This window comes from Oreochromis niloticus, linkage group LG16 (genome assembly GCF_001858045.2).
Source record: "Oreochromis niloticus isolate F11D_XX linkage group LG16, O_niloticus_UMD_NMBU, whole genome shotgun sequence".
Lineage (NCBI taxonomy): Eukaryota > Metazoa > Chordata > Actinopteri > Cichliformes > Cichlidae > Oreochromis > Oreochromis niloticus.
The window spans coordinates 19,531,836-19,559,823 of NC_031987.2; the positions used below are offsets into that span (position 1 = coordinate 19,531,836).

Below are 27,988 nucleotides of genomic sequence, written 5' to 3' on the forward strand. Positions count from 1 at the left end.
CTCACACAGTTAGCAAAAAAATGAAAAGCAATGCCAACCCAAATGTTTAGTAGAAGATTCTCTCAATTCTTTTCCACCATGCTACACTCTGCAACACATAAACTGCTCCATCTTAATTTATATCAATATTCTAACTGAAGAGAAGATGAGGTAAGATATTTTTTTTACTTGTTTTCACCTGGACCTGGGCCTGTAAACTCGCCTAAACTATCCTGCAATCTTTTTTCTTTTCTTTTTCTTTTTTTTTTTTAAATTCGCAGTCACAGAAATCTCAGAAGAGTTTTTATCAAGGGCGTCGATTTGGCATGGACGGAAGGGACATGTCCCCACCAATATCCAGCGATTATTGAATTGTCCCCACCAATAATTTGATCTCTTCGAGTAAAGAAAAACAAACCCGATAGAAAGAAGAAAAAAAAAGATCTGTCAACGTCTCATTCGCCCAGCGGTGCAGAAAGAGTTAAATTACGTTCTCTACTGGAGTCCTACCTCATGTGACAAATATGGCCAATGTGATTGGCTGTGCCTTTCAGGGAGCTTTGTTTAGTTTTAGCAGCGACAATCCTGCGCTGCGAGGACCTGCAAGGAGGAGAGGAGGATGGCAGCAAAAAGGAAGAACCTGGATATAACGAAGTATTTTTCAAAGAAACCTGTAAGTCACTTAAAGTCAAGTTCACTCATAAAATGTGTCCGTCATAATAACGTTACAGGCAATACCAGGCCATACATGCCAACCCTCCCGATTTTTCCGGGAGAATCCCGAATTTCAGTGCCCCTCCCGAAAATCTCCCGGAGCCACCATTCTCCCCAATTTCTCCCGATTTTCCACCCGGACAACAAAATTGAAAAACCATATCCTAGATTGGCCCAGCCAATTCCAGTTTCCAACAATGGCTACTACTACTGCAGCTACTTAGTATTAATATTACTCTTATTACTCTTTCTGGGTCGCAAAATAAACTTTTAACATATTTTCAGGCGAGAATGTAGTTGTGTAAACTTCAAATAACTTAAACATGTTATTGTTTAGCCTTTTTCAGTGTTTTATTTGTTCGTGAGTAAATCGGTTTGGCTGAGATTAAAGTTATTAGATTAGATTAGATTAGATTAAATAAAACTTTATTAATCCCTCGGGAGGGTTCCTCCGGGGTTTTCACACAGCTGAATAAATGTCAAACAGAAAACTGATTAAACAGAAGTGTGAGATGGTCGAGAATCTACGCAAGCGTCCGGTTATATTTTATTTTATTTAGACAGCAAGGAGCAGACAGCAGAGGTGACGTAATTATGACGGCTAGAGCCCCCAATTTCACAGTCGCTCATTTCCGGTCTACCCGGCTTTCGGAGGACCCGGCCCACTTAGACCGCGAAGGCCGGGTCCTCAGGTGGACGCAGCCTCTGAATTTGGACACCCCACATTTAACTTATTTTTTTCCGATAAGTAAACACTGTAAAAACCCCTTTGAATGTCTCCCTAATTCTGAGGTCTCAAGGTTGGCAAGTATGTGCTAGGCTTTGGCCCACATCAGTCTAAAACTGTATGTAACCATGAAAAAAGTGTTGCCATGTCCACCAGGACAGTATAGTATAGACAGTATAGTATAGACTCCTTCACATAGTGGACATTGAGTTGTAGTGTGGGGCACCAGTAATCCATGTGTGTTGCTGTAACAGTAGTTCATGTTTAGAATAAAAAGTCCCAGCTCACTGATTTGATCGGGGCAACAGTGCCTAAAATGTTGCATAATTTTGCTGAGAGATCTTTTACTTTGTAGTAATCTTAGATGAGTAGTTTTATGGACAAAAACCACCAGGTCATTCAGTGTTCCCTTAGTGCTAATGTGTAAGAGATGTTGGTGCACTATAACTGAAGTAATGTTGTTAGGTCCTTAAAGTCATATTCTTTTATTGTCATGACTCTATTTGAAGCTTTTTTTATTTTTGTATGATACCTGATTTATATGGAATATGGCTGAAGTAAACTAAAGTCTAAAATCAGTCATTTGTTTAATAGTAATTTAACATTATATAATTCACATATAAAACTATGAATTGTAATTTTAAATGGTTTAAAAGCATGTAGAATATCATATGTAGACAAGTTCGGTGGTTGAATCATCCGTCCCCACCAATGCCAAAACCAAATCTACTCCCTTGGTTTTTATGGTTTCTTTTAAATAGCACAAAGGAGCGCGTATTCCAAAGCCATCCCCTCCAAGGACTGTAGAGCAATTAGCCAAACTCCTCCTCTCCCAGTAGATCGGAGAGGTAGTAGATTTTTCGGTGTCATTCCTTTTTGCCCTAACAGAGTTTGTTAGACTTATCTCTTAATAACTCACTAACTGTTGCTGGCACATCGCTTATCTCTTGTGGAAACAGCCATGAGTTTTTTTACTCGAAATTCCAGCCACTTTTCTGTGAAACTCTTTGGTTTGATGCTTATCTCTTCGCTCCGGTTCACCAGCGATGCTGACGGTATGTAGCCATTGTCTTTGCTCCAATGCGTCCGTTTGGTGCGGATGTAATTACGAATCATATCTAAACCTGTACTTTTGTAAATTAAGTTAAAAAAAAAAGACTGTGGTCATTGTAAAAATCGCAGACACTGCTTACTGACAGCAGTGGAAGGTAATTGGCTGCGCTGTGAACAGAAATCCATGGTTTTTTTTTAAAGAAATTGTGTTATAAAAGAAGTTTTAAATCTGTGACCTAATGAGATTGATATTACAAACCCACTCTTTTTGACCCACAATGAATTTAGATATGATCTTCCTAACTTTTAAATGTGTTTAAAATACACCCATGGACTAAGAAACTAACAGTGTGCTAGTGTACATACAAATATAAAGTCAGTTAATTTCAGTAAACCTGCCAATTACAGGACAGTTTTTCTCTAAAAACAAAGTGGCAGTTTTTTATAAATGAGAGGCTGAGGAAGAATCTGCATGGTTTTCTATAAGGCTGAACCCATCTGTTAGAAAGAGCTGGGACTGTGTGAGGTCCTGAGAACAGTGGCGGTCCTAGCCTGTTTGGTGCCCTGGGCGAACACCCCCTCTGTGCTGTTGCATGCTGGGGCAGCAGGTTGAGGGTCACAGATGCCAACAGACTAAATAAACTGGTCCATAAGGCCAGTAATGTTGTGGGGATGGAGCTGGACTCCGTTAGGGTGGTGTCTGAGAGGCAGATGTTGTCCAAGATAAGGCCAATCATGGATAATACCTCCCACCCACTCCATGATGTACTGGCTAGTCACAGGAGCACGTTCAGTGAGAGACTGAGATTACCAAAAAGCACCTCTGAACGACACAGGAAATTATTCCTGCCCATGGTCATCTCCCTGTACAACTCCTCCTCAACTGGAAGGTGATATTACTGAACTGAACTCAAATATTATTAACGAATTCCAAAAGAGCGTTTGGAAAGAGTCATTTTTTTCATTCCCAAAACATGGAAAAATCGTTTCAGCAGTGTCCACTGCCAAGGAGCCTTAGCATGGGAGTTACTTTTTGGACAGTGCAAAATAATTAATGCAATCTGTTGAGTTCAATATATACCTAGAATTTTGAGTTTTCAAGCTTCAAATCAGTTTCAGATTTTTTTTAGAGCCATGCAGATTTACAGGTTAGTGGAACTGACCTGTGTTGGGAATACTGGGTAATTCTGATGAAGTACCAGTCAGTGACAACTGTAATGATGCAGCCTGTCTGGCAGAGTAATGTTGCTGACCAATTTTGATTGTTTATCTTTTTCCGGTCCACTACTTCCTGCATGAAGAGATGTTATGTCATACAGGAAAAGCAGTTTCAAAAGCTGTTCATTATACTTCACCGATCTCCTCAGTCATAAGATCCATGCAGCACGCATGGGAAGCGGTAGAAGTTTGTGGTCTACAATTTAAGTTATAATAGTGTGGGGCTGCTTAGCTGCTTCAGGACCTGGACAGCGTTCCATAACTGATGGAAACAGGACTTCTGATCAAAATCATGATGGGGAATGTCCGCCCATCAGTTTGTGACCTGAAGCTCAACCACATTTGGATTATCCAGCAGGGCACCAGCAAGTCCACCTGTGTATGGTGAAAAAACTCTCACGTGTGGCTGAATTAAAATAATTATGTACATTGATGTGAAGCACTGGATTGCAGTATTTGCAACGAGGTTTGCACAAGAGGAAAATTTGAAAAATATCACTTCCAGACATCATTAGTAATTCTGCCACCCAGAACTAACACAGTTCTCTCTCTGTTTTTGCAGTCTCTCCCACCAAAGTGAACATCAGAGCAATTTCAGAGGACTCATTCGAGTGTGTGACAGAAGAGAGCCCAAATGCAAACGTTACCTGGTACAGGTAAAGTAGTTTTTATAATGGTTTCAGCTCAAACATGTTCTGGAAAAGCCTTTAGAGAGACAGAGTGACATTGTATTTAGAGCTATATTACCTGTAACAGAGGTCAATTCAATTTTAGGAGGAAGGAGGAGGGAGACAGGGCAAAAGACAGACAGAACATAAACTGTAGAAACAATAATATCAGATTAAAGCTCAGTGTGAACACTTCAAGCACATAAGCTGCAGTCTGATCAGATGGCCAGCCAATTTAAAAATACAACATTTAAACTTTAGCTGACAGTGTTTTCAGAAAATATCAGCACTGGGAGCAGCGTGTGAGCAAGCTGTATATTCAGAAAATAAATGACGTTGATTTAACGTTTAAAAATACTTTAAAAAAACGTAAGATAAGGTTTTGGTCTTTCAACAAAGGAAACATCATTTGGATGCTGACAACAAGTGTTTTACATCTATTCAAGGTTAACTTTCATTTTGTTTATCAAAAGGTCCAAATTTTTGTATAGCAATCAACATTAGCATGCAGATACAAAATGAGTTACAAAAAATATTGAGACAATGTGTAAATAAAAACAGAAAGCATTGATCTACAAAAATGTTGCATTTTATTAACAGTAGAACACAGCAAACATATAAAATGTTCAATCAGAACTTTTTTTCTGGTTAACTTTTAACTCGAAACAATACATCTAAAAACAAGTTAGGACAGGACCGTGTTTACTACTGTGTACTCTTATATCTTCATTTAATAACAGTCCATAACCTATAAGCTGACGATACTATCTGCAAATTTTTTCACGCGGTGAAAGATCTGGAGAGTTCAGACTCTGGACTCTTCTGCTATGAAGCCAGACTGTTGAATACCACAGTGTGCAGTTTAGCATTGCCTTTCTGAAGTATGCAGGGCTTTTCCTGAAAACGCATCATCTGGATGGGAGCATATGTTGCTCTAACACCTGTATATAACTTTCCACACTGATAGTGTAAGCTGCCAATTTCATAGGCACAAAAAGTGAAACACTTATTTAGTAGTAGAAACGGAGAAAAGGCATCAATGCTAATTGTTAGATTTGTATTGTGATTCTCATTTATGCTTAGAAATATTTACTCATATATGCTTAGAAGTATATAATTGATTGTGTAGTGATAGGAGGTTTGATCCTTAATAGTCTGTAACAACTCTGTGTAGCATGAAGAGGGGAGTGCGTTCACTCCTCTTCAGAGTGTTCTGGCATAGATCACACGCCTCCTAGGAGAGGTCGTATCTTCTCCTGCTGATATATAGTATAGCAAACACACGTATATCTGTTTGAGTGTAAGTGCCTTTTGTTTAGATGGACCGCTAGACTCCTGGCACCAGCTTTGGGGAGTCACATTCCACACACACACACACACACACACACACACACACACACACACACACAAGGTATTCTTTGTTCACATGTATAATTATGTAAAGAGGTCATATGTTAATGAACCTATGCATATTCATGTAACCACAATAAAAGAGCAGTGTTACGGGAGAGCGGACGAGAGCAACTGGGGTCAAGCGAAGGAACGGCGCCTGTCCAGTTCTCTCCCGTGCACGTGAAACATAAAGAATGTTGCCTACTCGTGTCTTGCTTGCTGTGTAATCACATTGCCTTCAACGTTCCAGCGAATAAGTTTAAGCTACAAACCTATCACTAATGTCTTTCCTCTTTGTCATTACACCTGAATGCTCCAGACCAACAAACTAATAAAACATTTGCTTTTATAGAGGTGCTCTCATGTAATGCTGATTAATTAATCAAATGCATTTGATTTGTAGCAACTGTCTGCTACGTACTCTCTTGATTCCTATATATATATATATATATATATATATATATATAGTAAGGATGTATACAGTTTATGTGAAAACTATATACATCCTCACCGCATCCATAGGAATGGAGTCCTGTGAAAACTTTCTTTTTCATAAAAAAGTAGCCGGGCTCTGCTTACAGACACAAAGTAGTTTGATGTGAAACCCTTACTAAATTCTCAAGGGAAGAGCTAACAAAGAGCTAATAACTGAAATTCTTTTGACTACAACTCACATTGTACTGCCTTCTCTGTAAAATTTCATGTAGAGTCTCGTTCATGTTTTTCCAGATCTGACCAGTCTTTGCTGCAGTCTGCTGTCAAAGTAGAGGGTGCAAAGCTACAACTGCTGAGTCTGAGTTTTGACCTAAATGGCCTCTATCAGTGTGAAGCATATGGAAGGAAACACGGTCGGCTGTATGTGTATGTGGCATCAGGTGAAGTGAGCTTGCATTTAGCTGTGCAGTTTATCAAAATCTTTCTGAATTTGTTTCTTACGTTTTGGATTTGACCTTTTGTAGATGTTTTAATTGTGATGTTGTTCAGTTTTCTTCTTTGTTGACTTCTGTCAAGGATTGAAAGAGAAACATTTGCTTCCAGATTTAAAGTAAAATTATTCCAACCATCCTGAAACAACAGGTTAGAATTCCTTGATAAACAGATATTTTAATGAAGTGGTTGACTTCAAACCGCAGCCAGCACCACATACAAGTTTCAGTTCCGATTTTTTTATATATCACCAAATCACAACAACAGTTGCCTCAAGGTGCTTTATATTGTAAGGTAAAGACCCTACAATAGTATACAGAACACAGAAAACCCTAATAATCATGATGCCCTATGAGCAAGCACTTTGGTGAGAGTGGGAAGGAAAACTTCCCTTTTAACAGGAAGAAACCTCCAGAACCAGGCTCATCTGCTGCAACCAGTTTGGGGTGAGCAGATGAAGACAGGACAAAGACATGCTTTGGATGAGTTTGAATGGGATGATGCATCCAGTGCAACACATTATTATTCAAGTCAGTTTCACCTCAGAGGATGTTCAAGATACTGATTGTTGTTTTCTAGGTCATATTGGCAATATGTTGGGTACAGGTGTTTGAATACTGTTTGATTCATCTAAATGTGAAATGCAGAACTAAATGCAGTGTAAACAACACATCCCAATCTCATTATATTCTTCCTTCTTGTGTCCCTGTAGAAGCATGCTGTGCTGTTTGGGTCTTATTTGGTGTTCTGCTTTCTCTGAATGTTTTTGGAGCTGCAGCGTGCTACATCTATAGATGCAGACATTTTCAAAGGTACTTAGAACCATAACCCAGCATACACTTAATATGTAGCATATTATGGAAAACTCCTTATATCAAAGCTTATCATAAACCTTGCCAGAAATATCTGATGCACTGAGTCATTGATGTTTATTTGAGATTTCACAAAAATAAACAAAAACAAATACAACCAAATACAATAAAGTTAAAGGAAGTTCTGAAGTAGTGGAAAATTCTGATTTCACACTAATCTGTATCTTACTGTGTCACACAACACCTAGGCCCTTCAAGTCAGTCTTCTTTTCTTTGTTTGTTTTTTCTAAAAAGCAATCATGATTTTGATGCTATTTTTTTTTTTAGCTCTTAAACAACTGTTTCTTCAGAGAAATGCTGTCCTCACACGACAGTCATACTGGATTTTATTAAATATGATGATTGCTGGGACGACCGTGGCTCAGGGGGTTGGGAAGCTCATCTGTAACCGGAAGGTTGCCGGTTTGATCCCCCTGCTCTCTGTACTGGTCGTTGTGTCCTTGGGCAAGACACTTTACCCTACCTTTACCCTGCCAGAGGGGCCGATAGCGCGATATGGCAACCTCACTTCTGTCAGTCTGTCCCAGACAGTTGCACCTGTGGCTACAGCTGTAGCTTGCCTCCACCAGTGTGTGAATGTGAGAGTGAATGAATAGTGGAATTGCAAAGTGCTTTGGGTGCCTAGAAAAGCGCTATATAAATGCAATCCATTATTATTATTATTATAATTATTATTATTATTGCTTTAGATTAAACAGAGTGAAAAGCATCAACCTTAACCATCTGCAGCAGTAATATTAATTATAAAACACAGATGGGAAAACCTTTTCTGTAGAATAATTACTTTTACTTGACATCACCTACATACGCATTGTCAGTAACTCGTTTGTATTAAGCACATTGAGTTTACATATAACTAAAAATGCTTTATAAATACACTTGTCAATCATACAGATTTATGTGGAGTAGTGTGTTTTCAGTGTTTTATTGCTATTTTACTAAAGGAATGGTTTGAAAATATTATTCGACCACTCGTCATTGTCAGTTAATAGTAAATAAGTAGTAGTAGTAGTAGTAGTAAGTAAAATATTTTATAATTCTTCAGCCTGGAAGATGATCAGCATATTTAAAAGAAGAAAAGAGGCAGCACAAAAGGTATGTTTAAACAGTGGGAAAAGATGGGTGTGTTGGGGGCGAATAATGACTTCATGTTTGTATGTGTTATGTATGCCATACTTAAAAGCTTTAGTTGTGCACAATTTTTCTTTTTAATTATTGTAACTGCTTTTTTGAGAGAGCAGTTGAGCAATAAATGTATTAACTTATCATTTTCATTACTATTATGTGTGTTGACTACTTAGAACATTTAAATTAATATCTTTTTCTAAAATCTGCAGAAACACTGACAGTCTTTTTATGTTCAGTTAAATTTTAACACAGCTTTAAACAATGTGTCTGAATTCTCTGCCTCAGGAGTGTCTCTGACAGTTGTGGAATCAATTTGGACCGAAGCCTCCACCAACCTTTAATTCTAGACTCGACTACTAAATAGGATGAAAATGGATGAAGATTCTTGGTTCCCATCTATATCCCCATCTGCCTGTCATTGCTATTTGGGTTTCATCAGCAATAAAACTGTTTTATTGTTTTCCACACGCTTATTAGTATTAGATTATCCACAGCTATAAATATTTATTCATTCAGCACCATGTCTCTTTATACTCTAAATGCACTGTGACATTGTGTACTGTGTTTTCTGTAAGCTGCTTTCCATTTCAAAATGTAAAAGGCTGAGTAGAATATTTCACTGCTGTCTTCACACAAAGTAATCTCAGTGAAACCCTCTGATCATCTGTTTTGTGTTGACTTCACGGTATAAGTATACTTGCTTGAGACAGAAACCACATTCAGCAACAATGGATTGCATTTATGTTTTTTCTTTATTTTCGTGCCTATTTACATTATAGATTCTCACTGAAGACATCAAAACTTGTCTGTTTGTACAGACAAGCTGCCAAACAGTGTTGCAGGAGAACAGACTGTTCTCCAGCACACCTCAGTCTACTGAGAGGAGTACTTGTGGTTTTAATAAAAATTATGTTCTTGTTTAAAGTCCATTTTGCCAACATTAAGCGTGACGTATTTGCATGTTTGGAAGTGTCTTGATCTGCCATCTTTTGGAAAAGATTTGAATGCACAAGATGAATTTACCTGAAATGATTCATCGGCATGTAATGAGGTGAAATAACCACCAGATGGCACTTCATTATCTATTATGCCAGTGGGACCCAATGTGGGGGCACGGTATGGATAAAAAAAAAAAGAATGCTTGGACACTGCTAACATAATGGACAGGTTTTTTGACAGGGCTCCCACACTGTCAAAAAACCTTAAAGCAGAGGTTGAAGCATCGCCAGATATGCTTCCAAGCAAACTTCCTTCCAGTCAAAGACTAAAAAATATGATCTTAATGCAGGCTCAATCGTAAGTAAATCTTCAAAATTTGATTCTGTTCATCTGGACGTAGGGTTTTCAGTGGGAGAAACGTTTCGTCACTCATCCAAGTGACTTCTTCAGTCTCAGATGACTGCAGTTTCCCCAATCTTATAAACAATGCATTTGAATAATGACTAAACCAGCACCTTTTCACCTAAAAGGGAAAGACCATCCAGGTGTCACTTGGATGATATTTTGATGAGTGACAAAACATCTTCTTGAAAATGCTACTTCAAGAAGAACAGAATCAACTTTTGTGGATTTTCTTATCTGGATGATTGAGCAGGTTGAGCAGGTCAGACCATTCATGCTGCATGATTTAATATGAAGGCAATAGGCAGAGTTTAACAGGCATAGCGCTAAAGAATGTAGCCTCATGGGCAGTGTAGTCCGTAATGCAGGGAGAATGACTGCCATACGCAGTGTTATATAGGGCTGGGTATCGTCACTGATTTCTAGAATCGATTCGTTTCCGATTCACAAGGTCCCGAATCGATTCGATTCAATTCAATTAAATTTGATTTGAATCTGGGAAATTTTGACAGTCAGAAATATTATAATTCAGATCACTACATTTACATATTTTTGTATCTATAAAAGGAAGCTGACACACGCAAGACTTTATCAAAGGTGTGAGCATCACATCAGATGCCTTTGTGTCAAAGTAGCTGAAGATAAAACACAGAAAAACATGAAGGTGGTTTTCCTGGCCTGGGATTTTATAAAAATATTCTGCAGTACATCAAAAACGAAAGAAAACCATTCATCAACATATGAACGTTACAGCGGTTTTATTAGAGACACGGCTAAGTGTTTTGCATTTTGCATAATTTTAAAAGTTTAAATTTGTTTAAAATTATTGAACGGCAGAAATTATGTTTTCGGAAGTATGTAAAACGAAAGAAAAAAACCAGCGCCTGACAGCGCTGTAAACAACGGTAGACTTGTGCGTAACAAGCAAGCGAATAATGCAGAAAACAGATTTTTAGACGGGAAACTGTTCTTGAAGTACAGAGAGAGAGAGGGAGAGAGAGCTGTGCATGAAGTGTGATTTTATCATGGTGGAAGCAAAACAGTAAAAGTCAGAGTGATTTCATGACGATGTTTATGTGAAGCGTAGTTTGGATCTTCTTTTGCTGCTGGTTCAGTCAATATTGTTTGGAGAGAGATAAAACTAACAGCTTTAGAATCAGCGCAAAAAGGGCGTAAACACAAAGCGCGGACCCGCCGAAACATCACAATCAGCAGCGAGCTGTCGGCTTTCAGCCCCGACCGTATCCGTGCAGTTGTTGTGCCAAAAAGTGATTGCCGTCCGCGGGAGCGCGCGCAGCCGCTTAAAGCTGCAGCGCTCGTCGGGTGAGAAAGGCGACATCTCACTGATTCTGATCCGCCGGTCCGCGCTGTGCGTTTATGTCCTTTATGTCCTGACGAGCCCAGTTGTGTATGCTATTAAGACTCGACTGTACACTGTGTTCCTGTTTTCCTCCTAAACAATAAGTTCAGTTGAAGCAGCCTTTCAACGCCTCTCTCTGTCTCTCGCAATCAAAGTTGACCCACAAAGGAACCCGCCGTATTAGTCAGAGGTCCCTTTAGTATGGTTCGGAGCCGCGGACCTCCAGTAATAGTAATAAATCACACAGCATTAGTACATTCATGTAGTTGTAAAAAGCATGATAATATATTAAGTAATCCAAAGTATTCAGAATACGTTACTCTCATTGAGTAACATAACGGAATACGTGACAAAATACATTTGGGGGCATGTATTCTGTAATCTGTAGTGGAATACATTTTAAAAGTAACCTTCCCAACACTGCCCATGGACCTCTCGTCCTACGGCAGCTGGCTTAGACTCATGCTTATCCCATGTCTTTCATTTCTGCTTGATCATAGCAAAACAAGCGGCACCTTCCGAAAACAACGAAAAGAATGTAAAACATATGATGTTTCTCAAATCTGACCAAGTATCCACCCCGCATTCCTACATTTGACTTTGAAAGTAACCCTTGCTTCCTGCTTGAACCAGAGGGCGTGGATAGCCGCAGCAGCAGCAATGAGCAAATCACAAGAAAGAAGAACAAATGAAGCGAATAGAGTTACATGTTTTGTTTATGTTTTCACGGACAATTACTATGATAATTCAGCGCCACTCCATGTTTTCCATGATACCCTGTCGCTTGGTGATAATATCTGCGTTCCTGCTGACCAGAGAAGCTGCTGACGGTATGTTGAAACTTTTTTGTACATGCTTGGATCGGCTTGGGCTGAAATGAGATAAACTTGCAGGTGTCACGACGGACGGCAGGGAAACGTGAAAATGAAAAAAAGTAACTGCTCATTACCAATGCGGGTCCTGGTGGTGGTGATGTAGAAACATAATCAAAATGATGGGATATCTGGTGGATTAAGAGTTTGTACACATCGTAGCTCTACAGCTTTAATATGTACAGTTCTGTTTCTTTTTCATTTTCAGGACAGTTCATATAAACTAATAAATTCCCACTTATGCGTGATTTTCCCCCCTCACTTCACCCACAGTTCATAAAATAAAACAAAAAAGTATGGTTGAGTTTTCTTTTATGTGAGGGGATTTTTCACATGAGATAAGATTATAGCAATTCACTGGGTAGTAACAAAATCAAGATATAACTCGAAAGATCTTCATTGTGGTGGGTGATGTTACAAAATTATGTCATTGTTACATTATCAGCTCAGTACACAGCCAGGGCCTGTTGGTTTTACCTTGAGTACACAAGGACGTGGGAAACTAGCAAAATGTTTTCATTTACCTTTCAGTAGTCAGCAAAGTCACACACAAAGAAAGCAATCCTCTAGTCTCCTGGAGTTGAATAAATGAGAATTTTAAGATTCTTCTTTTTCAATCTGCTGTGAAAACTTAAGCAATAGTAAGAGTGTGTTTACTAAGTCAGTATTTGGAGCAAAGTATAATCCAGCTAGTCCACTTATTTTAGTAATATGAAAGTCAAATGACTTTTGACTGCCTGTATTCAGATTACTTATTACCTAAAGTGTGCTTTATGATAAACGTGATATCAGAAACCGATGCCAAGCTACAGCAGACTAAAGCAAGATGATTTGAAGGTCACCAAATATCATTTATATTATATAGTTTCTGTAAATAGCACAAGTTTTGTTCATGTTTATTGCTTGTCAGAAATTTAGCACTAAAGGCTGTCTTTACTAGCACTTTTTTTAAATTTTGAAATAAAAACACTTAATACTACCTCATGTTTGCTGGTCCACCAATTGTTCCCCTCAAAATCTGAAAAGCATTTCCATATTTTCATTGTATGTTTGAAATAATGCATCCTTATCATGTGAGTGCTGGTAAATCATTTTTTTCTATGAATCTCATTGAGACCTTATTATTTTGTGTAATTAATTCCATGTTTTTGCCATAGGCCATCTATGGCCACTAAATAATCATAGTAGGAATATTCATTCATCGGTGTGTGTGTGAAACAGATTAACTCTGCTTTTTGGTTCATATAAGCTTTCTCCTCATTTCTTCTCATGGAAGCATAAATACTCTCCTCTCTTCCTCTCACTCACTGTGTTTGCACAGCTGCCTGCACATCTACATCTGTTTGTTGTTTTTTATGCTTGCTCACTCCCTGATCTCTTATTCTTTTGCATGTTTGTCACACTTACATATTTCAGATGTCAGACAAAAATAACCTGAAGAAATGCATAATGCAGTGTTATTTTCATTCAATTTCAGTTCTTGTTGCCAATAGTGGCACAACCAATAATTAGATTTAGGGGAAAATATGATCAGGTAGGTTTGGACAACTTTTTTCCCTTAATAAATAAATCAGCATTTCAAAGCTGTATTTTTTGTATCATTTGGTTCTTATTTATATGTGAAATTTTTAACTGGGACAAATATGCAAAATAAGAAATCATAAAAGCAGCAAATGCTTTTTCATAGCACTGTATTTCTGTAACTGACATAGTGTTACTCCTCCAGACTAATACAAAACAGCTGACTGGCACATCCAGGCACATGGTCAGGGAGAGCTTGGTCTGCTTTTGCTTTGTTTTCTATTTCTATTCTCAGGCACTTTTATTTAATTGTTAAAAGTCAAAATAATGATCAAGATAAACAGTCAATTAATTGTGTGTTTTAAGTGTTTAAGTGTGAAAATCTTCTTGGATGCTCTTTTGTTTTTGCTTTTTCAACTGTGATTTGATCTTTCATGTACTTTCCAGCTCTCCAGGTGATTGGTGGAAGTGTGACAGTGGAACAAGGAGGCACCGCTATTTTACCGTGCTATGTCATTGATACCACCGATGACCTGACACAGATTACCTGGCAGAGGAGGACGAGAGAAAAACCTCACAATGACAATTTGCTAACTGTCCTACCCAGAGAGGGAGCGCAGTTTGTCAATGGAGGTGATGATCGATTTAAATATATCGGGAATTTTAACAACAAAAATGGAACTCTCCAGTTTTCCAATGTTGCCCTGAAGGATGAAGGCAGCTACACGTGCATCTTCACCTTGTTTCCCAGTGGAAATCAGAAGACTGAGATACCTCTAAACTTGCTTGGTATGAAAAAACACTTTATTTAAAATATTCTGGGTGTTTGTGTGTGAGACAGAGACAGAGTTACTTTCACCATCCTGTATGCATTTATTTGTGTGCTGTAACTCTCCTAGTGCCTCCTTCCACAAACATCAAGGACAATCTTCCCACTTTGGGCACTGAGATACCTCTTATAGTGATTGGTATAGAAAGAACAAAAAATTTATTTAAGAGATGTGTTTGTATATGAGATGTAGACAGAGTTACTTTTACTGTCACGCTTACATATTGAATTATTAGTTTTCTGTACCTCTCCTAGTGCCTCCCTTCACAAACATCAAGGACAATCTTCCCACTTTGGGCACAGAAGAGGTTTTATTTGCTACCTGCACGGCTGCTGGATCGAAGCCTCCTGCAGAGGTGAGGTGGCTCACTGGTGCTTTGAGAGACAAAGTGAGAACAACAACAAACTCCACTCAGTATGACAACGGGACGACTACCACAGTCAGCTCTCTGTTTGGTGTTCCTACGAGAGAGATTAACGGTCACCAGGTCCAGTGTGTCATCAGTGGTGATTCCCTGTCTACAGAAAAAAGTCTGCCCTTCACCATACAGGTCTACTGTGAGTGTCAGCTGATGATGTAGTTTGTTATTTTTGTTGTGTCACTGTTGATTTTAGAATTTTAATTGTTTAAAACACACACGCACCTTGCACACGCCGTTTCTTTTATTACAGTGTTTTTATTTACATTTTCTACACTGTTATTTGCTTTACAGCACTGTCTGCCAGCTCTGTCTATGCTGTCTTCTCTCTGTCCGCTCAGCGTTTTCTCCCAATGCACCATTTTGCTGCTGCGTAGAAATGGGAGAGGTATAATTAGATATTAGCTGTCAACTTTTCCATCCTGGCTCCTCTGGCACTGCAGCTGTGTCCAGTCTGCGCCACAGCCCACAGCCAGCTGCTATAAAAATATTTTTGTAAAAGTACACATCCAGGACTTGCTAAGTTTTTTCTTTCTTTCTTCATATGCAATTGTGACATTTCCCCTGCTCTCATGACCTTGTCTCCTGGTTGTGGCAGTCAATATTATGTCACAACAGATGAAGAAAGAATTTCTGAAAGATAAGCAGAGCAAAAGTCAAGACAAAATTAGGATATCTAGGTTGATACAAAGGCTATTGTTACGCCATTATTGTTAAAGACTAAATAATACTTAATGTGCGTGTTTTATTTTTTGGACTGTCAGATGAAAGACAAAATACCAAGTACCAAAAAACTGATCTTTACTGAGGTCAATATACCTCAATTTGGAGCTTTTGGCTACCTTGAATGAGCTTAGTTTACCTGAACTGAGGCATCAAAAAAAGTCAAACTTCACACTCATTGATTTCGTCAGAGACATGCTGACTGTCAGTAGCTACAGTTAATGGACTGAGCTTTGCCAGAAATCCAAGGTAATGCCAGTGAAGACATAGATGAATGCTCTCTCAGCAGACCTTCATCCCTCAGTACCAATCAATAACCATTTCAGTGACACAGCACTGTCCTGCAGTGTTACCAACCTTCAGTTTTTTTTAGTTGAAGGTGTTTGTAAAAAAGTAACCAAGATTTATGGATTTGTGTGCCATGATAGGATTCAAACATATGTGAAATTATTTATATTTCCTTAGTTTAGAATTAACACACTTTTCTCTATATTGTTTGCAGTCCCACCCACAGAAGTGAACATTAGAGCAATTTCAGAGGACTCGTTTGAGTGTGTGACAGAAGCCAACCCAAATGCAAAATTTATCTGGAGCAGGTAAAGTAATTTGAATAATTACTGTGCGTGTGTGTGTGTGTGTGTGTGTGTGTGTGTGTGTGTGTGTGTGTGTGTGTGTGTAAGAGGTGAATGGCAGGTTAGGTAGGACCCAAACACAAAGGGATGAAATGGAAGAGGCAGTCTTATTGCTGTAACAAAATGCTATACTCAAAACTGAACGGTACAGGCCAGGAGGAAATTAGGAACTAGAAAATGGAGCAGAAACACAGCAAATGGGAACAAATTGACGAGGAACACACATTACGCATGACGAGGGGATGGACAACAGGTCATAACATTCATACTAAAGAAGGACAGGAAAAGAGGCAAAAGGACTGTAAAAACTAAAACAGGAAGTAGGATAACACAGATACTATATCACAAAGGCTTGGCACAGGAACCAGGGAGAAACAAGCATGGGGACATGACTGACTGGGGAGACAGAAATGGAACAGCAAACACTGAGACAAGAGAAAAACAAATGTGAAGATGAGACTGACTAAACACAGGAGAAGACAATGAGCAAGAAAAACTCAAAAATCACACAGAACGGAAGACTAAAAGAAACATACTTAATAGATGACATAAAAATAACCACAAACCTAAGAATCACATAAACTGTACAAAAACTGGTCACGTGTAAGAGTTATTCTCATGTGAAATGCAAACTGCTTCTAATGCAGCTGTGTAAGATTATTTCCATGAATGCTCTGCATGCAGCAACTGTCAAATCTGATGTAGCCTACTCACATGGAAAAGATCACAAAGTAAATTAAATAAAAATTCTGTTAAAGCTGGGCAAAGTTGGATACTATTGCATTAGATACTTGTGGTGACTCCATAGTGTAGTAGTTTACACATTCGTACGTGAAATCTCGCTGGTTTGAGACCAGGAGGAGACCCCTGCAAGCTCAAATATTCAGAGCCATCCACTGTCATGACTGTTTGTGAAAAGGGAAACACTGAAAGAAGTATATTAAATGATTGTGTTTGTAAAGTTATTTTTCACCTGAATAGACTTGATGGAGGAGGAGGACCATGGAGGGCGACCATGGCTCAAGAGTTTGGAGTCCGCCTTGCAATCGGAAGGTTGCCGGTTCGAGCTCCGGCTCGGACAGTCTCGGTCGTTGTGTCCTTGGGCAAGACACTTCACCTACCGCCTACTGGTGTTGGACAGAAGGGCCGATGGTGCGATATGGCAGCCTCGCTTCTGTCAGTCTGCCCCAGTGCAGCTGTGGCTACAACTGTAGCTTGCCTCCACCAGTGTGTGAATGGGTGGATGACTGGGTATGTAAAGCGCTTTGGGGTCCTTAGGCGGGGCTAGTAAAAGCGCTATACAAATACAGGCCATTTACCATGCCATAAGTTTTGTTGTTGTTGGGTTTTTTTAGGGGTTTTTTTCCTTTCATTGACACTGAGCTCTTTCCAAGAGATAAATGTGCAAACACATTTCAATTTTAGTTGAAGATGCTCAGAGAATTCTAGTCTTGAGCATAAACTATAGGACTCTCAGAGGCATGGCTGTTAATGTGTGGATGGTCCTCTTAAGCCAATATTTTTTCGTAAAGTAAAAAACAAACAAACAAACAAAAAAAAAACGGAGGCCAAAAATCCAGAAAGCTTCAACAATGAGAAAATCTAATGATTGAGGATGAACATTGTGACCAAAGTTAAGCTAGCAACCCAACCAAGAGCACAACTCCCCCTTGCTCACTAGTCCCATGACAGGCCTACCAGTATCACTGAAACTCATCAGCTGTTGTTGGTTAACTAACATTTATTAACAACCTCTGACAACATGCAAAAAAGAAGTACAACAAAATGTTCACAACCGAGGCTATAAAACAAGCCTATAATTGAAAACTGCTGGAAACTGGATTAAAGGCCACACCCAGAAGACACCCAGTAAAACTGCACTCCAGCCAGACCGGCACTGTGGGTTCCAAACATAAATGTTCTCATAAATCCTGCTTTCTGTGGTTTAAAAGCAAAAATAAAAATAGTGGTTCAACCCTCCTTTTTGATAATATCCAGTTAAATATATCTGATCATCTTTTCTACTCAAGTCAATGTGCAGTGACAGGATAGGAAAACTGCATTCAAAAGGCCACATAAAAGTATCTGCTCTAGCCTATTGCAATTGCTGTGCAATAGTCAAGAGACATTGTGACTTGACTGAAAAAAGTGTTTTGTCATTGGAACTCTGGAGGATTGCGGAGGCTGTTTTAGCTCAGCAGACAGAAGCTGAAAGACTGTTGAGACATAGTTTCACTTATCATTGTCCACTTATCAAATAAAATTATTCCTCTCATGCTTAGGATGATAAATGATTCCATTAAAAATAAAAGGTTACCAACTTCACTTTACGAGGCAAATATTTGTTTGCTTCACAAAACTGGAAAGGAGGAAGGCGTCCCAGCAAATTATAGACCCATTGCTCTTTTAAATTGTGATCATAAAATCATAACCAAAATCTTAGCTACAAGATTGAGTAAACATATTTCAACAATTATACATCCTAATCAAACAGGATTTATCCCTGGTAGATGGTCATTTAATAATGTCCGTTTATTATTAAATACAGTTTACTCAGGTTATGGAAAAGAGGTTAAAACAGCAGTACTTTCTCTGGACGCCCAAAAAGCGTTTGATCAGATTGAATGGTCTTATATATTTGAGACTCTAAAACAATTTGGTTTTGGGGAATATTTTAGGGATTGGATTAAAATGATTTATCTGTGTCCGGTGTCCTGCATTCTCACTAATGCAGATAAATCCTCCCCCTTTCAATTACAACGCGGAGTGAGACAGGGGGATCCCCTCTCACCGCTTCTTTTTGATATAGCTCTGGAGCCCCTTGCCATTAACATAAGAAACCACCCAGGTATACAGGGAGTTAAATTTGGGAATGTGGAAAGTCTTGTTAATATGTATGCAGATGATTTACTGATCTGCCTTTCCGAACCAGAAATTTCATTCCCTAATCTTTTAAATTGCATTAAACACTTTGGGAAATTATCAGGATATATGATCAATTGGGATAAATCTGAATTTATGCCAATAACAGATAATCTATGCCCAAAGTTCCTCAGCTCACTCCCATTCAAATTAGTAACTACATCTTTTACCTATCTTGGCCTTAAGATCTCTAAAAATCCCAAACTCCTTTATAAATTGAATTTCTTGGAAATGCTGGATAAGCTCAAAGATGATATTAGAAAATGGAAACTGCTTCCTCTGATCGGTCGAATAAATGCAGTTAGAATGGTGTCTTTGCCACGATTTTTATATCTTTTTCAAAACCTTCCTATTTATTTGCCACTTAAATTTTTTAAGCAGCTTGATTCATTGATTCTTTCATTCATTTGGGCAGGAAAACCCCCTCGGATATCCATGGCTCATCTTCAAAAAAATACTTCCTGCGGGGGGTTAGGTCTCCCTGTGTTTAGACATTATTACTGGGCAGCAAAGAGCTCTATAGCCCACTGGCAGTGGGGTTCGCCTACTGATTATTGTCATGACAAGCTTCCGAGCTGGATCCAGGTAGAGGCAGCAACAGTATCTGAAGCCTCATTACCGGTCTTATTGTTTTCTAACACGGGTTCTTTTAATAATTCGCTCAGTCGTAATTTTGTTGTTAAACACTCCTTAAAGATATTAAGTCAAATTAGGAAATCTCTTAAACTACCTGACTTTTCAGTAAGAATGCCAATAATGCATAACTACTTGTTTAAACCAGGTAAAATGGATAGGGTGTTTTTAGAATGGGGGGGAAAAGGGATTGAAATGCATTGAGGACTTATATATAGATGACAAATTTATGTCTTTCCTTCAACTTCAAGAAAAGTTTCAGTTACCTCAATCACATTTTTTTCGTTATCTTCAAATAAGGAATTTTGTTCAACAAAACTTTTCAGACTTTCCACTGAAGCCACGAAGTCATACTTACTTTGATATAATTCGGAAAGCAGATTTTAAACATCTGATATCTCAGTTTGTCAAGTGCTTTACAATACCAGTTGATTCCGATCGAATTAAGAAAACATGGGCTGAAGACCTCGGTGTCCCTCTGTCTGAGGACCAATGGTCAAATTGTTTGTCCAATATTCAGAAAGGCTCAATAAACGCCAGATATAAACTAATCCAGTTTAAAGTCATTCACAGATTACACTTTTCTAAACTTAAACTTAACCGGATCTATAATTCTGTATCCCCCTTATGTGATAGATGTAATATCGGTGAAGGTTCCCTTGCACATCTATTTTGGCATTGCCCTGTCTTGAATGCTTTTTGGAGCCAGATTTTTATGTGGTTTTCAAACCAATTTAGGAAAAAAGTATCACTTGATGGTACATTGGCTATACTTGGATCATTTGCATCAGTCGAATCTTTTTCCTTTTCACAAAAACAGATAATTACAATGGGTATGCTGGCTGCAAAGAAACTTATTCTTTTACAGTGGCGGTCTTCTTCGGCCCCGTGTTTTAACAGGTGGCTTAATGAGATGGTGTCTGTAGCCAGGGTGGAACAGATAAGATTTGATAGAAAGGGGAAACTGGCGAGTTTTTGTATGATTTGGCAACCATTTCTAGCATTCTTAAAAATTAACTGATCATAATTCATGCCTCACACTCCGCGTGAATTTTTTTAGTTTATTTTACTCTTTATTTAGTTAATATTGCTATAATTTTTTCTTCTTTTTTTCCCCTTTCTTTTTTTTCTTTTCATGCTTATAAGTTCACAAATGCTAAATGTAGTAATTGTTCTCGGTTGATTTTGTGTAAGCATGTTGTGTTTAATTTAAAAGCAAAAATAAAATTATATAATCATTGTCCACTTATCTAGTTCAGGGTCATGCGTGTGGGCTGGGACTTATCCTACTTGCTATAATGGTAAGAGGCGCGTCACCAGCTTACTAAAACAGAGAACCAGTAACTGCATGTCTCTGTCCTGTGGGAGGAAGCCGGAGTAGCTGGTGAACCCGTGAACCCGTGCAAATATGGAAAGAACAAACAAACTCCCCATGGAAAGGCTGGACAGAGATATTTAAAAAAAAAAAAAAGAAACTAAATAATGAATCATCTGGTCACATGGTGTACTCAAAATCTAAATTAAGTGATTTTTAGCTGCCTGTGTGAGAAACTAATATTTAAAAAAGGGTTTTGTGCTTTTGTTTAATATTACTTTTGGCTTATTTAGTGCTTTTCTGTTATCATTTTGCTTTTAGTTGTTAAGTGTCTTGTACATGTCAGGGCTCTAGGCTAACCTTTTTCTTGGGTGCACCAGCACAAAAGTTAGGTGCACCCAAATCTTTCTACTGCATCGCTTAACACTGCAGTTTTAAATGTTCACTTTGATACACTGTGCTTTTTCAGCGTTTCAGTCTGAAACGTATTAGCAACAGTCACAAATGCAGTATTGCTGGTGTTCTGACAAACCATACTACTTTGGCAAAACCTCCTACCTTATGTACTTTATGCACATGTGCAGAAACAATGGGTATGATAGTTTGTCAGGTAGGATGGATTCCCAGAACATCTGGCCATGGTCTTTCCACACTCACGACAGTAAATGCAGTGCATCATGTTGTCAGCTTTACTGTATCTTAGCCAGTGAAACTGGTCAAGCCACTCTGTTTGAAATTTATACACTTTCCCCCTTTTACTTTCAGTGGGCTCTGGCTCGGAGTCAATCGTATGTGGCTCATTATCTGATGCCGCCTCTGGACTAGTGTTAGACATAACCTAAGAGCTTGATGGCTCCGTGTCAGAACACTGGCTATGAATTTCAGACGGATCAGGCCTTAACAAAAAAGTTATAATTCGTTGTCTTCATCTTTTCTCATTAACCACAGTTACATCAACTTCTATCGGTCCTAGGCTACTCACCTCTCTCTATCCGCCTGCACTTTCAAACATACACATGTAGGCAAGGAATATCTGTACCACAGCCAATCAGAGAGGTCCTGCCCATGACTATCTCTGATTGGTTTAGAGCACGATATAGGCATATTGTTTCTGTTGTTGACCACACAGAGGCTTTTTTTTTTCTTACTCAAGCAGCTGGTTGCATTGGTGCCATTGAGAAATTAGAGCCTTGCATGTTTTCTATCCTTTCCCAGTGTTTCCCTCAGTGTTAAGTTGGTATGTGTAGGTTTTTATTTAACCTTTGTATGAGTTACTTACTGTTTTATTTTGATACTCCTTTTTTCTGAGCTTTGTGTTCCTTCACTGTGTTTGTGTCTGTTGTGCCCATCTGTGTTTAGTCTTTCTACCTACCAGGGCTGGACTGGTAATCTGGCATACCTGGCATTTTCCCAGTGTGCCAGGACACGTCTGGGCCGATGGGTCAATATCATTTTTTTTCTTCGTCAATATAATTTTACAGCCTACAGGCTGGCTAGTGGTCCACTGCGCACTAGCCCTACAAGCACTAACTGCCACTCATTTATTCTTTTTCATTACTGACACTGGATTGCCTGATCAAATCTCTTAACATGACCGGCCGTTCTCCTACCATCCACCCTGTAGAACAGAAGTTTACTGTGTAAGAAACCTTTGATAAAGATGGACAACCAAAAGTGAAAAGGTGGAGCTTAAACGCTATGACAGAAAAAGAAAAAAGAAACTAGAAATAGATGCAGAAAAATTTATCAAATTAACCAAAATGTTAGGTGCTGCACCATCAGTCCTATTACAAGCAGTGACTATTATAAAGCCTTGGTAGTCACATAAAGGTGTTGTTGTTAGCACTATCCATGGAGAAGTGCACGACAAGGGACAGTAGTCCCAAAATGGAGGGAGAAAGAAAGAGAGGAAGATGTAATTGTGGTGGTAAGAAAACAGATGGAGGGATTTAATTAGGAAGTTAGAAATTTAAGTCAAACCATCACCATGAGCCACTGCTAATAGCTATATACACATGTATACATGAATAAAATTAATTATTTTTTCCTTTTTTGTTATGTTTCAGTATTTGGATCCTCGTCCTGCAATTAGTAATGGCTGTATGAAGTTTCATGAAGCATTAAAGCTTTTCATCCACTTGGTAAACTCATGGGCCAAAGCTGCATTGTGCTTCATTTGCTCTACTGTGCCAGCAAGTGGACAATAAATGTAAAACAGAGTGAATATAATAAGACAGTACTGATTTGAGTAAATGAATGATCTTTGTTGTGCCAAAACATGAATTCTAAGCTTAATAATATGGTGTTTATCTTCATGATTTAATGGGGGGGGATCAAAAGGGAAAATGGAAACAATTGGGAGAGGGTTGTGATGTGAATGTGCCTGGCTGCCTCTACCCGATCTTGTTTTTCAGGGAGCCATACCTTGTAATTAGGTAAAAATTAAATAATGTAATGTTTTGGTGTGAGCAAGAAAAGTGCAACGCAAAAAGCTAATGACTAAAATTAATTTGCATTTTTGCAAAACTCACATTTTTTTGCCTTCTCTGTACATTTCATGTAGTTCTTGTTCATGTTTTTTCCAGATCTGGACAGCCTTTGCCACAGCCTGGTGTCAAAGTAGAGGGTGCAAAGCTACAACTGCTGAGTCTGACCTCTGATCTAAATGGCCTCTATCAGTGTGAAGCATCTAATGCATATGGACGTGAACATGGTCAGCTCTATGTGCATGTTGCAGCAGGTGAGGTCAGCTTGGATTTAGCTGTGCAGTTTGTCCAAATCTTTCTGAATTTTTTTCTGAGTTGTTAATTGAGCTTTTGCTGTTGTTGCTTCATTCTGATCTTATTCTGAACACCAACTAGCTTGAAGAGATTGGCTTAAAGTATAAACAGCATGAAACTGACAAGTGAATGAATGGATGACTCAAGCGCCACTCAGTGCAATACATCGTTATAACTCAGGCCACCATTACAAGCTCAAAACATGTACCAGCTTGCAGTGTTGGGAAGGTTACTTTTAAAATGTATTCCACTACAGATTACAGGATACATGCCCCAAAATGTATTTTCTAACATATTCCGTTACGTTACTCAATGAGAGTAACGTGTTCTGAATACTTTGAATTACTTATATTAGCAAGCTTTTTACAACTACATAAATGTACTATTGCTGTGTGATTTATTACTATTACTGAGGGTTACTCACCATACCAATGCTAACTAGATTTTTAAATCTTAACATAAAATGAGTAACGGTAGGGTGGACATTAGGTTTTTGCAGCAATCTTGTATAGAAAACTATTCTGTGCGTATATAAAACAGGTCTGCGGCTCCGAACCACAGTAAAGGGACCTCTGACTAATACATCGAGTTCCGTGTCGGGCTCGTGGCCAAAAACTTTACTTTGTTGTCTGGGTCAGCTTTGCCAGTGAGAGACAAAGAGAGGCATTGAAAGTCTGCTCCAACGGAAGAAAGAAGGAGAAAAACATGAACACAGTGTACATTCGAGTCTGAATAGCTCACTTACAACTGGGCTACACTGACCATGAGGCTACATTCTTTAGGGCTATGCCTGTAACACTCTGCCTATTGCCTTCATATTAAATAATTTTTTGAACAATAATTTTTTAAAATATTTCTTCACGTCATTATGCGGGCCGCAGGTAGAGGTGACATGGGCCGTGAGATTTAGACCCAGGCATTAGAGCCTCTTAATGAGTGTTTTGTTTGGGTTTCTACCAGCATGGAATTACCAAAAATAGAGAGGGGACAGCCTAACATATGAAACAGGAAAAGACAGCCGTGTAATCCCTTTATGTCAACAAAGTAACTGTATTCGGAATACTACCTTTTTAAACGGTAACTTTAACAGAACACAGTTACCCAAATTTTGTATTTTAAATACGTAACGCCGGTACATTTATTCTGTTACTCCCAAAAACTGCCAGCCTGCTTCTTTCACGGTCATATTAAGTTTGTCTTTTATTTTTGTGCCTCACCTGCCAGCAGATGGAAGTTTTTAAATATGTTGAGTCCAGGTATAGAATGATTTTGGAATACAGCCAAGCCACCTGAGGTGTCCTATTGCCATTTAGAAGACTTGCAATATTGTCTGAGTCATCTAAATGTGAAATATAAAACTAAAAGCCATGAAAGTGAAAGAGAACAACATCAGTCTAATTATATTCTTCCTTCTTGTGTCCCTGTAGGAGCATGTTCTGCTGCTTGGGCCTTATTTGGTCTTTTGCTTACTCTGAATGTGATTGGGGTTGCAGCATGGTGCTTCTTTAAATGTGGATGTTTTCAAAGGTACTCGCAACAGCAACACTTCATATACCTAATATGTAGTTCTCCTGATATTAAACCATATACACATAATGTTCAAATAGGTCTAAAGCTTTTTGATCATTTGAAATAAACAATCAAATGCAATAGAGAGAAAGACTGTCAGCTTTAATTGTAAGTAACAGTATGTGTGAAATGTTACACGTGTGTGTGTGTGTGTACATATATGTGTATACATATATATTACATTCAAAGTCTGAATGTATAGAATGAAACTTGACGGAGGCGCTTGTGCAATCTAGTGTTTTCCTTGTTTTTAGCTGCGAGAAGTGGCACTATGAGCCAGTCCACACGGAATCTTGTGGTTCAAATTCTAAGTAATGAGGAGCTAATTAACACCCTGGCAAATGCATGTTCTGGCCAACCTAATATTTGTACCAGTGTCCTGCATCGTACTACTGATGAAGAAATGTATTCACTATTTCAGAGTGGGAGACCAAATGCAGTGAACCTCTCCGATCAGATAGCTCCTGGTCTCCCAAGGCAGAAGAGGTAAGAACGGAACTAAATGTATTGAAATTACTAGTGGAAGTTTAGTAATTGCCCGTACGTTTCAATTGCTAGAGTAAGCTAAGTAAACAAAAATATCACAGTAAAAAACTGTGTGAGATAGACTGACAGCGTGTGATTGTGGAGACTAAATTGTGCACAACAGTTAATTTGTTTAATTGCGGAAACATTTCACTTAATCTGCAAACATTGTGTAAAAACAAAGCACATCATTCAGTTGTTACAACAACAAAAAGTTCTTTGTGAATTTAAGAATTTCTTTTATGTGATTGTTAAGTTTCTCCACCCATCCGTCCCACTATCTTCCATCATCTATCCATCCATCCATTCATCCATCCATTCTCTTCCACTTAGCCAATTTAGGATTCCAAGAGCCTGTCCTAGCTACCACGGGGCTAGAGGGTGTTTGTTTATGCAAATTGGACCATGTAACTGCATTTAAAATCTGCACTGGAGTTTAGCTGTAACTGGGACTCAGACAAAGTAATGCAGTCAATAAGGACTGCCTTCCAGACAGTTGTGGAAGGATGTGGGTAAGCTTTAGATTCTTTTTTATAGAAATTGTTTTTTTAGTTCCTATTATACTATTAAAGGTCAACTTTGGATATTTCCAAAAAGGATCTTAGAGCACTGATCAGATGACTGGATTGATATCTTTTAGAGTTAACAAAATGTATTGTATTTTAGTCTGTTAGCATGAGCAAAACTTTCATATACACTATGTTTTCTTCTTCCCTAGGCTACAGATTTTGCTGGCATTCCACACCAAACTAGTTGAGCCATCATTTACTTCCAAAGAGACTTTTTAATGGAGACCTTGTGAAAAAACTGTTTCATCGGAAGCCAATTTATGTCAGACCTGACAAGATCATTTTATGTGAGGACAATGAATCAGTAAGCAAACCTGAGTATTTCAGCAAATGTATGTATGTTCATAAAATGAGAGTGCGAAAGGCAAAGATGGATTTAAAACTCCCTTAATTACATTGTACCCTCACAATGTCCACTAATCCTTCTGTCATTGCTACTGATGAGGATGAGTCTTACTCCATGGAACATCTGCCACTGTCAGTGACAACTCACATGGCTTATCAGTGGGTTCTTCTGCCAGTGTTACTGGTGACACACGTCTTAAGAATGGTACATCATTATTCTGTTGGTGGGTTATTGCCATTGAGACTAGTATGTTTCTTTCAACAGTAAATAACTGGAAGGACTTTGCCATAAAACATCTAAAATAACTATGCTATGTTACTATGAAGCTATGGACCAATGAAACCAAGATTAACCAAAATGATGGAAGGAGAAAAGTATAGTAACGAAAAGAATAGCTCAAGTCACACGTAGTGGAGGCAGTGTTATGACACGGGCATGAGTGGCTGCCAGTGGAACCAAGCCTCTACTGTTGTTAATGATATCACTGGTGATTTGTAAAGTGGGCGATCTGTTCAGATTCAGCCAAATCCAAACGCAAAACTGACTGGACTGATTTTTTTTTCGGAACTAACATTTGGTAACTTCTACTATAAAAAATAGCACAGTAAAAAAAAAAAAAAGAAAGTTTTTGAGATGATTTTTATTTTATTTGATAACAGCAATGAAAGACAATGGATACTTCTATGCTGGCCAGTTCATGGCAATGTCAATTGCCCATGGGGGACAGAGTCCATGTTTCTTGTCTGAACTCTTGTATGAGTGTCTTCAAAGGGGACAATGTAATGTCAACACTGATCATATTACTGATGAGCATGTTTTCATTTGGTCCTTTTGATTTCAGTGTAAGTCTATTTTGCTTGTGTCACATTCTTACTAACTCTTGCCTATTTTTTCTTGCCCGAGTCCTGCACCTCTCTGGTAAAGATTAAGCATATTAAAGGCTACAAGAAGGAA

The 27,988-nt window shown here is 38.5% G+C and overlaps 1 protein-coding gene across 9 annotated transcripts; it reads left to right on the forward strand.

The window, feature by feature from the left end:
* The first annotated feature begins 2 nt into the window (after positions 1–2).
* On the forward strand, positions 3–27,988 carry LOC102078979 (nectin-2). 9 transcript variants are annotated; one of them, XM_025903814.1, is made up of 10 exons: positions 3–150; positions 4,254–4,347; positions 14,220–14,561; positions 14,857–15,159; positions 16,246–16,339; positions 23,831–23,985; positions 25,453–25,552; positions 25,849–26,080; positions 26,453–26,631; positions 26,838–27,988. In XM_025903814.1, the coding sequence occupies exons 2-8, from the start codon at positions 4,326–4,328 to the stop codon at positions 25,907–25,909; spliced, it is 1,077 nt and encodes a 358-aa protein (XP_025759599.1). In that variant the 5' UTR covers positions 3–150; positions 4,254–4,325; the 3' UTR covers positions 25,910–26,080; positions 26,453–26,631; positions 26,838–27,988. The 9 variants fall into 9 exon arrangements, 7 of the variants coding, with proteins under 7 accessions (XP_025759599.1, XP_025759600.1, XP_025759598.1 ...); XM_025903815.1 differs by lacking the exon at positions 3–150 and adding an exon at positions 594–652; XM_025903813.1 differs by lacking the exon at positions 3–150 and adding an exon at positions 2,156–2,475.